The following is a 16,294-nucleotide window of genomic DNA, read 5'->3' on the forward strand; positions in this document are numbered from 1 at the left end:
TTAGAAAACTAGACTGAAATACTAGTTCCAACATATTATATACAACCAAATATTATAACTAACCCCTATTATATTGCAACAAAATAATATCTTCTAACATTTAAATAAATCCACTTTAATTCACTCAACATTTTTACATAAGATCGTGTAACTATACATATCAAATATTTCAAATGGTTATTTTCCTTAAACCAGCTTCCTTCAATTTACTATATTACAAACGATATAGAAATTTTCAATACGTAGGAGTCATGTCATATTCATTATATAATATATATATCATCCTCTTCCATTAGATCAAATATTTTTACGAGATCGAATTTTGAAATATAAATGAGCCTATGTCCTATAGCATTTTTAATAAAAACCTTATTTTATTAGATTAATAACATTTAGATGATGGAGTCATGTGTTATTGTGTAAATTGTAATGGAAAGACATCTGTGTTATCTGACCTTTGCTATTACACGTACCTAGGAGTGTCAAAATGGGTCATGATCCATGGGTTAACCCAACCTAAATTGACCCATTAACCCAAATGAACTGTTTATTTTTGATCCAAAGGGTTAATGGGTTAATAGGTTAATGAGTTAATAGGTTAATGAGTTAACAAATTAATGGGTTAACATGTTAAATAAGTTTATTGGGTTGAGTCAACTCTGACCCATTTAGTTTTTAATTAAGAAAACCCAAAAAAAAAAAAAAACCCACGTATCTCTCTCTCGCCATCTCTCTCTTTCGCCGTCTCTCATCTCACCATGAAAGGAGCTTGAAGCTCTCATCTCGCCGTCTCTCTCTCTCTCTCACCGTCTCTCTCTCTCTCTCTCTCTCTCTCTCTCTCTCTCTCTCTCTCTCTCTCTCTCTCTCTCTCTCTCTCTCTCTCTCTCTCTCTCGCCGTCTCTCATCTCGCCGTCTCTCTCTCGCTTGGGTTCGTTTTTGCTTGGGTTTATGATTGTGTTCGTTTTTGCTTGGGTTCGATCTATAGATTCACTTGGGTTTATGATTTCCTTGTTAATGGTTCTTTATCTCCTCCACAATTACTACATCACATCCCAATCCAATCCTCTTTTCTGCTATAGTTTCGGTTTCTGAATTTTAGGTTTTGTCTGTATGTCGTGTATTTAGAATGTTAGTCTGATTGTGTCAAGTTTCTGTTTTGAGATTCTTGTATAGAACTTGTTATTGCCCATGTGATTTTTTTTCTCTTGGTGATAGAATCTGGAATGTACTAACATTGCCTCTGTTTTCAACTTGCTTATAAACCATATGACAGGAAGCTATTGATCTTCAAGAGTATTCTAATGCAAAGCTTGAGAAGGTTACTTGTTGAGCATTGAGAAGCTATTGTGAAATGTCCACGGCATCTTCTCCCCAAGTAAGCTAATTTTTCCTCCTGTTACATAAAAGCAGAGCTGATGCACATGAGTACATGACTCTTTATCTCTCTTTTGAACCAGGTTTGATCCTGCTACGGGTTTATTAACGGGAACAAAAGATGGTACGCTGGTCAACGTTTACCTGAGGATTTTTGGTAGGAAAACAGATGTAGCTATAACTCGTTTTAGTTATGTGTATTGTGTTGTAGTTATGGTGCAGCTTGATTAGTTGATATAGCTGGTAAGATACTTCTTTGCTCAAACGTCACATATCTCTCGTGTACGTCACATATCTCTCGTGTTCCTTACTCCTCCATGCTAGTTTTTGATTCCTGTGGCATAATTTGAATCCTCAAGTAAACTGAAGAGTAACAAAGTGGTTTGTGATCCAATGCTCAAGTTTGAAATCGAGGAGATGAAGTTATCGAAGACTAGATTATAAAGATGTTGGGTTGATACTTATTCTCTTGTTTTGATCATGACAATACTCATGTTGGGTTGATACTTATACGGTTGATACTTATACTCATGACAATCCTCATGTTGGTTTAATCAAGTTGGTTTTCAACTTAAAAATGGTTCATTAGAAAAATGTTGGGTTGATGGATCAACCATTAACCCATTTAATTTAATGGGTCATGGGTCAACCCAACCCATTCCCATTAACAATCAACCCATTTGGGTTACGGGTTATGGGTTATGGGTTGGGTCAAAATGGGTCAACACGAGTAACCGTGTAAGAAGAACGGCTAAGATTTCATTTTCCTGCCCTCCTACTCTGCACCCCTTGACAAACCGTACCTTCAGCTGTTTCTTTCGGAGTCAGAGGAGCCTGACACGCGAGCGCCAAAATCCTCTCCGCCAGAAGGGCACCTTCGTAACTCCATCTCTTCAATTGTGTGGGTTGGGCTGGATATGTCCCATCATAGGTAAACCTCAAATATGGACCTCCAATATAGGTATTTGACTAATTCTCCCTAAAAATAATCCCATGAGTTTACGTAGGGTTCCACTGGCGTTAGAGCTTTCATGGTTTAAAAAAACTACAAAGACTTTTTACAACATTTATCTTTTTGAAGTGGTTAAAGTTTCTCTTTCCTTTTTCATGTTATATTTTCTAAAGCTCCTGCTAACTAACATGATTTCTAAAACATAACTCTGTTTTCTCTAAACTATTAATTCTTTTTATCCCACAATAACAATATAACCTTTATTTAAATATATCTATATTAATTTATTACAAATATTTTTAGTAATTAACTTTTAACATATTATTCTTGTTCTTTTTAAGATTCATATTCCATTATCTTCGATGTCATATTTATTTTGCTTTCATTACTAATACAAATTTTGGTCACTAAATGAAACATTAAAATAATATTCACATATTCTATATTTTATAACTTTCAATAAATTTCTATATATATATACTTAAACTAACAGTCTAATTGAAATCCTTACGAGTCGTATTCTTAATTTAATTCATTTTTATAAGTTATAACTATATTTTTAATTAAGATCAATTAATAAACAATTTAATGATTTAAACAAAAATTATATATTTCTAAATTAGTTTATTTGAGATTATGTTATTAGTTAGATTGTGAATTATGTTTTTTTTTGTTATTCTATGAAGTCAGTATTGGATTAATGGTATCAATCAAACAGTATCTCCAACCCTATTTTATATTTTATTCTAAAATATAATTTTGAAATATAAATTTCTTTAATTTAATTTTATTTTTCTGGAGTAGAAAATAAGTTTATCTCATAATAAAACAATGTTTTTATTTTTTTGGTCATTACTTAATTTTCATTTCAATATAAAATAAGATTGAATTAATTCAACTCCTTTACAGAATTACTCATTTTAGAAGAAAATAAAACGTTGCAATACAAATGCTCTAAAAAAATACTTTATAATTAAACAAATAAAAATAATAAAAAGAAAACCAAAAATAAAGAGATTAAATTTTATGAAAACTCTAAAACGCGTATGAAATATATAATGACATATGATTTTTTTAAATCATTTGAATAGTTTAGAATTTAATAATATAACTAAACTACATTAAACTATCAATGAATGACAAATGGAGATGCTTTAAGAATTTTAGATTAGTCATAGAGAAATAAACATTGAGGTTCATCCCATCGACCACGTGCCATAGACATAGAGTGAGTCGCCATTACTCAACTTTTCTAATTCAATAAATGCACGACTTTGATTTAGTCAAAACTTTACCACTTGCTAGTTAGCTATACTTTGTTGTCTATTTATTACACATCGTCCGCAACTCATTGCTCTTCACTCCAAAACATAAACGAGAACCTACGAAAAAAAGAGAGAACAAATCAAGAAATGTCTATCTTTCTGTATTTCATCTTACTCTTACCTCTCCTTTTAATCTTCTTGAAACAGCTCTCACCTTCTAAAGGGAAGCTTCCACCAGGACCTATAGGTCTTCCCCTCATCGGAAACTTGCATCAACTTGGCAAATCTCTCCACAGATCGTTCCATAAACTCTCTCAAAATTATGGACCCGTGATGTTTCTTCGATTCGGTGTTGTCCCTGTGGTTGTCTTTTCCACAAGAGAAGCAGCTGAAGAAGTTCTCAAGACTCATGATCTCGAGACTTGTACTCGACCAAAGCTATCTGCGACCAAATTGTTCTCTTACAACTACAAAGACATTGGATTTGCTCAGTACGGTGATGATTGGAGAGAGATGAGGAAGCTTGCAATGCTCGAGCTCTTTAGCTCGAAGAAACTAAAAGCATTCCGGTATATCAGAGAAGAAGAGAGTGAATTGCTCGTCAAGAGAATCTCGGAATCTGCTGAGACACAAACTCTGGTGGATTTGAGAAAAGCTCTTTTCTCTCTTACCGCGAGTATCATATGTAGACTCGCTTTTGGACAGAACTTCCACGAGTGCGATTTTGTTGATATGGACAAAGTTGAAGAGCTTGTGCTAGAATCTGAGACCAATCTTGGCTCATTCGCGTTCACTGACTTCTTCCCCGCGGGTCTTGGGTGGGTTATAGACCGGATCTCTGGCCAACATTCGGAGTTGCACAAAGCCTTTGCCAGACTTAGTAACTTCTTTCAACATGTGATCGATGATCATTTGAAGCCCGGACAACCTGAAGACCATTCAGACATCATTAGTGTCATGTTGGATATGATCAATAAAGAAAGCAAACTCGGTTCGTGTAAAGTCACCTACGATCATCTAAAAGGAGTTATGTCGGTGAGTAAAAACAATATTTCACTTTTCTATTTATTTATTTTAAGTATCTTTAAACATTCTACGTATTCTCTCTCTCACCATGAATTTCTCTGAAATTTACTAGTAGAATATTAATACTTTTTGATGAGATAATGACGGTTACTATAACCAATTGGTATGTGTATAATTTGAAATGATAATTAACTATGTGTTTGTTTTATGATCAGGATGTATTTCTAGCGGGAGTGAACGCAGGAGCCATCACCATGATATGGGCCATGACAGAACTAATCAGACACCCAAAGGTGATGAAGAAACTCCAACAAGAGATCCGAGTAACCCTTGGTGACAACAAAGAAAAAATCACTGAACAAGATCTAGAGAAGGTTCACTACTTGAAACTTGTGATCCAAGAAACATTTAGATTACACCCACCAGCTCCTCTCTTACTCCCAAGAGAGACCATGTCTGATATCAAGATACAAGGCTACAACATTCCCAAAAACACAATGATCGAGATCAACACTTACGCAATAGGGCGTGATCCTAACTGTTGGGAAAACCCTAATGATTTCATCCCCGAGAGGTTTATCGATAGCCGTGTGGAATATAAGGGTCAACATTACGAGTTGTTGCCATTTGGTGCTGGTCGCAGGATTTGTCCAGGGATGGCCACGGGGATAACTATCGTCGAACTAGGTTTACTTAATGTTCTCTACTTCTTTGATTGGAGTTTGCCTGATGGAATGACCATTGAAGACATAGACATGGAAGAAGCTGGAGCTTTCGTCATCGCCAAGAAAATTCCTCTTGAGCTAATTCCAACTTCACATAAATGGTGAAGTGGTGAAAAACGTAAACGATGTATACTTTTGTAAAAAAGTAAACGATATAATAATAAATTCATAATATCAAAATTTGTGTGCATCGGTCTCTTGCAGTTGGTTCGATTTTGTTTTATTTTCATGAGTTGTAATTGGTAGAATTATGTTTCATATTTTTCATAAATAAAGTAAAAATAATAAAATAAGTTTAATTTTAAAACCCCTTTTACATCTTTGGACACGCATAATCTGTTTAATCCAGAGATGGTTCTATTGCTATGCTACCTCAATTCGCACAAAAACATTAGAAAGTAATTGAAAAATCCAACTCCCATAAACGTGGTTTATCGTAGCATGCATATACATATGTGATATGTGTATACAAAATTGGACCTTTTCAGCTGATAGTTTTCAATAGAAAATTTTGATGAAATTTCTTAAATTTCAAAATATTACATTCCATTATTTTCAGCTGCTGGTTTTCTTTAGACTTACTAAATTGTGTATAGTTCCAAAATCTCATGACCGGAGATGTCCATTAAATGATATTATATATTAAAACATAAGTCACAACCTTGATTCATGTATGATTTTTTTAAAAATGGACATAATGAACATATTCCTAGAAAGTCATGTTACATTTAATCTCTAATCTTATCATTTAAATTTTAAGCCTATCAGAAATTTTTATTGGGCTATCAATAATTGGATTTAAAGAATAAATGATCCATTGGATTTATAGATAGTATAAATTAAATAGATACTCCTTCCGTTCTACAAAGATAGACTTTTTAATATTTTCACACATATTAAGAAAACACATTAAACTACCATAATAAATGTATCTTTTTCTGTAATTTTCAATTTTCAATAATTTAACCAATAATAATTCAATAAAGTCAATTAATTTTCTTGAGGTTTACAATTTTTTCATAGAAAACACAAAAATACATCTTCATATAATTTAATGTTGTAATACTATACCTCCATATGTTAATTATTTAAATATTTGTCTATGTTAAATTTTAAAATTATAAATATTTTTTTAAATAACAAAAATCATATTATCTAACAATGATTAATCTTTTCTACCTTAAACCAATGAAAAAAACTAACTATATAGTTTATTTTAAAAATTAAACAAAAACTAAATGTTTAATTATTTATTCGATAATATAAACATATGAAGCGGAAAGTTTAATTTTGTAAAAACTTTCTAAATTTGTGAAATGTTACAATAATTTTAAATATGACAATAAAACAATATTTTACTGATCTATATATATAATTACAATTTTAATAATGAAATAATAATCTGAAAATATATATATATATATAGAAGAAGATACAAATACATGTGAAAGTTTGAAACAATTTATTCAATGAAAAAATATACCATATCCTTATTATGTTTTAAAAATTAATAGACACATATATATTATAATATATACCAATTTAAAATTGAAAGCAAAATGTTTATATAAAAATAAATAAAAATAAAAAACTGCGCAGTTGCGCGGATCGAGATCTAGGTCTTGATTAAAATTAAAACCTTATCCAATCTTTGAAGCAACTCATTTTGTAGATTTTGAGCCACAAACACGCAGAGACACTACTGTCTGTGCACCAAATTTAATAGGCGGGCCAGGGCCTCGAGATAACTAGTTGACACAAGATGGATAATAATTAGTGACTACGATTTCATGTTTCACATGTACATGTATACGATTTGTTTAAGTTCTATAACTTTAGAACGTGTTTTTTTGTTATTTTTATAATATATAATATCATCAATTTTTACGTTTATCACTTTTTAAAAGTGACTTCACTTTATAACCAATAGAGTAAACATGAAAAATAATTACAATTAATATAGTAAATTAATTTAAATATTTTTAGTTAATTTATAAAAATGTATCTAGTTCAATGATTTTCTTTAATAGTTTTTATTCAATTAATTTATTATTCATCTGACATATTGGTCAAATTTTAATCTTTTTATATATATATTATGTTTATAAACATAGTATCTATATAAAAATCATGTACAAATGAAAAAAAACTATTTGAATCATCGAAAAATAATTAAGTAATTTGAATATTATTCTAGTAACATGATTTTTTTACCATAATGCTATATCAAATAAATTTATTCTAATATATTGGTTTTTGTAAGTGTTTAGAGAAAATTTATGCAATTATACACAAATGTGAGCAAAATTAGAGAAGATATAAATGGAAAATTGCTGTGATAAATATGTTTTTAAAATATAAATTAGATCATTAAAATTTTGAAAATTATAGGCTTTGATTGAACGTCACAAATGGCGATATATATTTGGTGGAAAACATATTTATTCTCTTTTCAGCCAATATTCGACCAATCAGGTTAAAACTTTTCACTTACTTTTCTGCTGGTTACTATTTAAATAGAGTAAAAGTGATTATTTTTTCCCTCTTGGTTCAGGTGAAGAAAATGTGTTGCGTTGGATTCAACTATTATTTTATTCTATTTACTGTTACTCTCAGTTCCTCTTTATTTATTATGCTCAATTACTCTCATCAATACCAATCACACTCGTAGTTGAATCCTAAAAACGTTTTTCAACTATATATCACATCATCCAATTAATTTTGTTAAGACACCAGTAAATACATATATATATGTGTGTGTGTGTGTGTTAATTGTAGAAGACATAAATGCGTATAGTTGACGAATAATTTCATGATTTTGAACGATTCTTGATAGCACAGTTTTTGAATAATTGGAGGGACAAAAAATAACAATAATAATAATAATTGGAGGGACATGTTGGTGCTTGGTACGGCTCTGCTTGCATTAAAATCATCATAGCCATTTTGACAACAAGCCATAAATGAGAGGATGATTTTTCTTCGAGTGGTGACTATTCGAAGATTTTAAGCCGCCGTTTCGTGTTCACTACAAGAAATTAAGTTGCATGTTCTGAAATCCGAGACTAGAAATATTGGCATTCAGTTTTCGATTCCATTCCATTAATTTTTTTAATGAAATTCGTTTTAATTCTTTATGGTTTTGGTTTGGTTTGGATAACAATTATAAAAACTAACTGATATCTAATTAAATTTTGGTTTAGATTCGGTTATGGTTCGGTTCTTTTTTTGGTTAATTTTTTATAATTCAAGATAAAAACTATTTACAGTTTTAAGATTAAATATTGGGTATTCGAATAACTTTAAATATTTTGAATAATACATATTTAGGTCATTTGGTTCTTTCAGGTAATTTGAATTTCTTAAATATTTCAGATAAAAACTATTTAGATAATTTTTTTAATATTTCAATTTATAAGTAATATTTTAAAATATTTGGTATTTTTAAAATTGAAATAATTAATATTTTTAGATATATAAATTGTACTTATTTGATTTTTGGTTTGGTTCTAGAATATATGAACTGCTCAATTATTTGAACTTTGGTTGGTTTTAAATTTTTTAAATTTTTTTTATTTCGGTTTAGGTTGACTTTTAAATTCTTAGTTTATATGTCCATGCCTACTTGAAACCATTTTTTGTTTGAATACTATATTTTTGTTGATAAAGAAAGAAAAGATACATAATCATTACAAGAAAATTTGTTTTTAGCCACGACTTAGCGACAAACCTTTCGTCGACAGTATAAACTAATCACAAAATGTCCTCAAAATTAGCCACAACTTACAAAAACGATAATTTGGGACGTTTACAAAATACCCTTTGTGGCTATTCGAAAAAAGTAGCTACAATAACTATAAAATAAATTGTAGATATATATTTCCGCAAAAATCGCCCACAAGATTCGTGGCTTTCATATCCACAGTCTTACTTGTGGATATCCATTTTATTTAACTACAAAATGTATTTCGAAGATAGAGAGGTAGAATAAGCTTCAGAATAGATTGTGGACATATATTATCTGCAAAATCTATGGCACTTCTTGTTGAAGTTTTTGCCCCAGACCTAAATCGTAGCAATTTGTAGAAATTTTAAATAATTGTATGTGACCACAAATGTGGTTGTGGTTATAATTTTTAAATGATTATAATGTTAAGAAAACATATTAACATGTTCAAATCTGGTTTTTTAATTAATTATATTAACTATCTCCGCTTGTATTAGGATTTACGATATATTATGTATTATACATTTTTACTTTTTAGGTAGGAGAACATATCTTTAATTTACAAAGAAAAATAAGAACTTTTCGTAAAAACTGAAGAAAACATGAATTGAAGATACAAAATACAACAATTGCACATAGCCATGGGGATTCGATTCTCAGTTCGTTTCCGGTTCGATTTTTTGGTTTTTTAGGTTCTTCGGTTCTAAAGGTTTATGATCCATTCGAGTATTCAGAAAGTTTAATTCGGTTATTTTGGTTTTGGTTTGGTTTGGGTAGCAAAGTTGAGATCCGGCTTATTTCCAAGGTAATTTAGGATCTCATTTGGTTTCGCTTTTTGGTTAATTTGGGTTAAAAAGTGATAAACGGAGGTTTTCAGATTAAATATCTCGGGTTTTCAGATAAAAACTTGAATAATTCAGATAATTTAAATATTTTTGATAAAAATTATTCTAGTAATTCGATTGTTGGGTATTTTGACCTATAAATAATATTTTTAAGTTATTTAAAACTATATTATAGAAATTCGGATACCTATTTGGTTCTTGGTTTGGTTTCAGTTCGATTTTGGTTTTTAGATTCTACAGATATAGGATCCATTAAATAACTGACATGGTCCATACTTGAACCGAACTTCGTTTTTCGGTTTGGTGTGATTTGGTTTATCGGTTTCGGATAAATGTGTCGAGGACTAATTACATTAAATTATAAAATGCTCAGAAAATAATTGTTTTAAATATTCAAGAAGTAGCCATAGACTAGCATCATAACAACAAAAGATAACTAGATTTTGGGATAAAAAAATCAATGATTCACCACCACTACAAAGGAGTAAACACAACAAAAGAGTAATGAAGGATCATATATAAACAAGTCACGTGTTGTACATTGAATATAAGTAAAGTCTACTCTTTCGAATATAAGTCGTAAAAGTACATCAACAAATAGATTCGATTGCCACAAGTCCATATTCAACGAATTATTATTTTTTGTGGCGATTTGTGGCTAAACAGTAGAACTTAGTAATCTGTTTGTCTGTTTAATTTGATTTGAATAACCTTTAGAAAAAACACCTTTCAATAAATCTTCTTTCAAGTAATACTATTATTGTTATGATTTAACTATAGAACCTATTTCATCAATCATTGACAATTTGACAGTTTAAATGTTTCACATTTCAATCAAGCCGTATTTTCTAAATTATTTAGCCAAAATATTACTTGTTTTGTTTTATACGGCGTTCTTAAGACAACTTTGAACGCACATATAAAACTTGGCGAGAAATTCTTGGGTTCACCCCTAGGCTGAACCTCTAGATTCACCAACCAATAGTGTTTGAGTATTTGATATCTGATATTTTTTTAAAAAGAAAATCAAATTAAATATCCAAATTAGATTATATTTTTAAAATAAAATAATAAAAATACATAAAAATAGTTACAAAAAATAAATAAATTAATATTGTTAAGTCTTCAGCAAAATACTAAACCATATACCCTAAATATTAAACCCTAAACCCTAAACGTTAAATCTTAAACTTTGGATAAACTCTAAACCGTTGAAAAATCTTAAACCCTAAATCATACATTAAAAACGAAATTTTAATAACACTAAACCCTAAATCCTAATCACTAAACCCTAAACCCTTGGATAAATCATAAACTCTAGGGTTTAATTTTAAATAATTTTGATTTAGAGTTTATGATTTATCCAAGGATTCAGGGTTTATCCAAGAGTTTAGGGTTTAGTGATTAGGGTTTAGGGTTTAGTGTTATTAAGATTTAGTTTTTAATGTATGATTTAGGGTTTAAAATTTTCCAATGGTTTACGGTTTATCCAAAATTTAAGATTTATAATTTAGGGTTTGGAGTTTAGGATTTAGGGTATAAGATTTAGTATTTTGCTAATGGTTTAACAATATTTTTTTTTAATTTTTTTTATGTATTTTATTGTTTTATTTTAAAAATTTAATCTTATTTGGAAATTCAATTTTGTTCATTTTTAAAAAGATATCAAATATCAAATACTCACCTCCTAGGGTGAACCCAAGAATTTCTCAAACTTGGCTATCAATTATAATTAACGTTAATATTATTTTATTTTTTTTGAAAAAATGTTACAAAAATATTTTTTGCAATGCTAAAATCTTGTTATCTCGTAGCATAGTGTTTATGAATTAACTCCAAACTCAAAAACGTTCAAAGCATAGTGTTTATGAATTAACTCCAAATGCAAAAACCTTCAAACCATAGTGTTTATGAATTAACTCAAAACTCAAAAATCTAAAAGCTGAAAACTTGTTATCTCGTAGCAAACTAGAGACTCATAGCATCCTCATATGCGTGAGAGCCCATTCCCCTTAAATAGGAGATTCGATGAATCTCTATAGACTATCTCACAATAGTCTGATGGATAACATCTTCTTACATGTCTCTCGTCTTTTTTGGGGTCAAACCGTACATGTCTCTTTTCTATTCTCTCCGTTTCTAATTATAAGTAGTCTTGCTTAAAAGCACGAATATTTAAAAAATTATTATTTAAAAAAATATATCATTTAACCAATTAATTCAACCAATTAATAAAAATCTAACATTATTTCATTGGTCATATAATATCCAATAAATGAAAAAGATGCATTGAAATATGTAAACTATTTATATCGTGAAATAAACTTTTTTTGCTAAAACTACTTATATTTAAAAACTGAGGGAGTATTTTCTTTGTCTTTGCTATAAAGTTTTCTTCTCGTCTCTTTTAAAGTTTTCTTCTCGTCTCTTTTACAAATGAACTTCTTGGTGATTGTGCGCCCACTATTGGTTATTCACCAAAATAAGTCCAATCCCCAATACGGGATAAACTTTGAAAGAAAAACGTGGCGGGTATTTAACATTTACACCAAAACAAAAAAATAAAATGTGGCTGGTGTTTGTTAGCTATTGTTGTTACCCAGATAGAAAAAACAAACACGAAATCGTGTTTATAATTTTAATAACTTGTACAAGATAACACTTTGAAAAGACAATGTGGAAATTCATTTTGTAAAATCGTTAAATTTTGTTTTTTAACCAATCAAAGTTCAGTAAATACAATTACTGTCTTTAAAATTTACAATTTGCCATTATTATTGAAAATGTGAAATAAGGATCTTTTAGAAACAATTTTTCAGTTACAAAAAAAAATCTTTAATTTTTCTTATGAAAACGATGGTTTTTTTTTTTTAATTTTTAGGAGTGTTCTTTTTCTTTTTGTAGAGCTGTATGTGATTAATCAGTAAAATGTATGTATATAAATAAAATTATCATTTCTTTTTCTAAAAATGACACCTTAGCTTTTAGAAAGATTTTTCAACTGACACTTCATTATAACTTTAACAGATTTCGCAATTATTTTACATTTTATACTATTATTTTATACCAAATTAATTACTCCCTTGGTTTCGGAATGATCCATGTTTTAAAAAAAAAATTGTTTTTAAAAGATCCATATTTTACCTTTCAATGTATGTAATAATGGTAAATTGTAAATTTCAAAGAGATTAATTATATTCTGAACTTTGATTGGTTAAAAATCATATAAAATATCTAAACACGGAAAACAATGCATTTATTGTCAAAATTTTACGTGTTTGAAAACTCTAGAATATACATTACTAGTGGTATTCCGGCGCGCGCCGGGTTCATATATTTTGTTCGAGATCAAAATGACTTTTGAATAAATTGCTCCTATTGTTTGAATAAATTGCTTCTACTCGGAAATATATAATGAATAGTCAGTTGGTTGTTAACAATTTGGTTTGACTATTGGCGTCTGTTCCTACTTTATATTTTTCTTTCTTTGGAAACAGATAGAGCAGTTGTTTCTAATTGTTAATGGAGCAAGCTATGTGTTGATCACCCGTTTTGACTTTAGTTTGGGATACTTTGATTTGGGCTTTTGTTTTCAAGAGAGGTTGAGTTCTTGTGTTTGGTGTTTTTACTTTATGGAGATGTGTTAGTGTTATGAGCAGTAATTGAATTTTGATTCATGTCCAGGTGCGAAAAAATTAGGGATCCACTATATATTATTTTGATGCGTTTGTAGCTAATAGTTATTCGAGGTATGAATTTTATTAAAAGAGGTGTTAAAGAAAACTGATGTGTACGACGTTAATACGTCTGTAGAGATTTTTATATGAAATCAACATATCTTCAAATCTGCACGTATATCAGTTTATGTTGTCTAGGTCTTTCTCGTGGCAGCTAGCTAAGGGGTTCTGTTGTTATGACGACTTATTATGAAATTTGATTTGCTTTGTAGACTGTGATTTGTTGGAGCATTATTTTGCTATGTTTCTAACAGGTCTCATCCCTCACTTTGTTTTGTTCAAATATAAATTGTTTGCTTAACTCTCGTTTTTCAGAGGAGAATAACAGCACGACGAAATTAATTTTTGAAGAGTTTTAACTTTTTAAAAAGAAAATACATGACAAAAATAGATGTTAATACATACTCCCTCCGTTTCATATTAAGTGTCGTTTTAGAGAATTTTTTTCGTTACAAAATAAGTGTCATTTTCGATTTTCAATGCAAAATTTATTAATTTTATGCAAAATTTATTTTTCTATTGGTTGAAATATGGTTAGGTGTATAGGTAATAGTATTTTTTTATAGGAAATGTACAAAATTAATTGTTTCCTTAATCCGTGTGCCGAAACCTAAAACGACACTTATAATGAAACAGAGAGAGTATAATTTTCTCCGCCGACTATTTTTACATTCCACATTTTCCAACTTTTACAGGTCACAAATAGTAAATTAAAGAACTTCGTAAATAAAAAATATTTAAATGGGCCAAAAACATCAAATTACATAATAGTTTTTTTTTTTGAAAAGGGGTTTTCATAAATTACATAATAGATTGTAACAAACAAATCTCCTAGACTATATTTGCGAAGTGATTTTGCCACATGTCTTTTCTACAATCAATTTCACAAAACAAATATGACATGACTACTGAAATTGATGACATGGCTTCCGGAAAAATATGACATGGATAATTTCATTTAATGTTGATTTATATTTTGGCAAACTTATTAGAATATGGTAATAATTCATATATTACATTAAATATTGATATTTCATTTTGGTAAACTTTTTTTAAAATATGGTAATAGCTCATACATCATCTATAAAATAAATATATTCATATATAACATTTCAAATTTCGAAATACTATTATTTTGTATACTTATACAATTTGTATTACTAAAGTTTTCAAAAATTTCTACAATTTTTTTAAAATTTAAATATCTAATCGTAAGATCATTAGCCTTATATATCTACAAATTTTATAATATTGTTTAGGTTAAATATTTGATAATTATACAATTTTATATTATTTTATTAATTTTATACAAATTGATTTAATATATATCAAATATATATTAAATATTAGTAAGAAAATAGTAAAATCTATAATATTTAATAAAATTTATTTTTAAATATAAGTTAGATTTAAAAAACATTTTACTGTACATGGTGCAGGAAAACACCTAGTTAGACTGTGATTTTCATTGAACTGACCGTGATTTTTTTTCAGCTATAGTATATTAGATGGGATTAAGTTATCTAATCCTATTAATATTATCAGAAAATTTAGAAAAAGATTCACTAAAATGTGCTGTTCATATTTTCATATTCTTCGCAAGAAGATTGAGTCGGAGTAAAAGACAAACCTCTAGCATTCGCTCTGGATTAATTTTTATCATTTGCACGGAGGTCGAGACATGCACTGGTACTACTTGCATTTTCTTAATTCTCTAATATTATGCTCCCAGAGCACGTGGATCCTGTGATGTTAAAACATTGATCAGTTTAATAAATAACAAATGTTTGTATGATCATATATACAATGAAAACATATTTACGTGTGTATATGCCTTCGAACAGGTTCACAAAAAAAACAAAGAGGATGTCAAAAGTGACCATATGTAACCATTCGCATTGATAGGTACGATCAAGAAGCAAATGTAATAATTTATGCAAGACCTTTGCAATATTTCAATTCAGCACCACTTCATTCCTTGTACAATCTTTGCCTTCACTCATGTCGTATTGATTGCTTTTTCAATAAGCTAAATGTATATAACCACAAATTTTTGCCAGTTTGACCTTCTCTGTGAACTCTTGGATAACTGGTTCAAATTTTTTTGTATCATAAACCAGACCTTGAGAACATATTTGTTGAACCTTAGTGAACATACCTCTTTAACTTCTTATGAGATTTTGAACAAATGAATTAAGGATAATTAGAAGTCAAAATCTGAAGCATTGACACTCTCAGATCTTATGCGGACAAAAATAAAGAAAACCATTAATGAATCCAATGACCATAAAGCTATGATAAGTCAATTGACTAATCTTGCGCTCCAAATGAGTAAAAAAGAGACAGGATAAGCTAAACCTGTAGTTGCTTTGTGTATGTCACGTAAATGTTTTTTTTAGAAATAGTCTATCCTCTAAGCTCCCATTTTCCATTAACTCACAAACCAAGTACCCATATTATATTAAGGACATGCACGAAGGCGAAGAACCGTAAGATGATGTCTTATGAAACTTAGAACCTCCACCTTGTGTTGAAATTGCTTCTTTTCTTGAGCAGCATCAGATCTTAAGACTTTAATGGCAAGAGGGGCGTGATCAAGTGTGCCTTTATAGTCCGGCATGTATCAGTCTTTTCCTACTTTTC

At 29.4% G+C, this 16,294-nt stretch overlaps 1 protein-coding gene and 1 long non-coding RNA gene across 2 annotated transcripts; one reads left to right on the plus strand and one right to left on the minus strand.

The window, feature by feature from the left end:
• Positions 1 to 1,214: 1,214 nt before the first annotated feature.
• On the minus strand, positions 1,215 to 2,004 carry LOC106437433. The gene is made up of 2 exons (XR_001287262.3): positions 1,519 to 2,004; positions 1,215 to 1,393 (listed from the first exon to the last, which is right to left on the minus strand). It is a non-coding gene; the product is annotated as an uncharacterized LOC106437433 (long non-coding RNA).
• Positions 2,005 to 3,646: 1,642 nt separating this feature from the next.
• LOC106437462 (cytochrome P450 71B22) lies at positions 3,647 to 5,652 on the plus strand. The gene is made up of 2 exons (XM_013878354.3): positions 3,647 to 4,626; positions 4,833 to 5,652. The coding sequence occupies exons 1-2, from the start codon at positions 3,739 to 3,741 to the stop codon at positions 5,445 to 5,447; spliced, it is 1,503 nt and encodes a 500-aa protein (XP_013733808.1). The 5' UTR covers positions 3,647 to 3,738; the 3' UTR covers positions 5,448 to 5,652.
• Positions 5,653 to 16,294: the final 10,642 nt, after the last annotated feature.

The sequence above is a fragment of the Brassica napus genome, chromosome C2 (assembly GCF_020379485.1).
Source record: "Brassica napus cultivar Da-Ae chromosome C2, Da-Ae, whole genome shotgun sequence".
NCBI classification, from domain to species: domain Eukaryota; kingdom Viridiplantae; phylum Streptophyta; class Magnoliopsida; order Brassicales; family Brassicaceae; genus Brassica; species Brassica napus.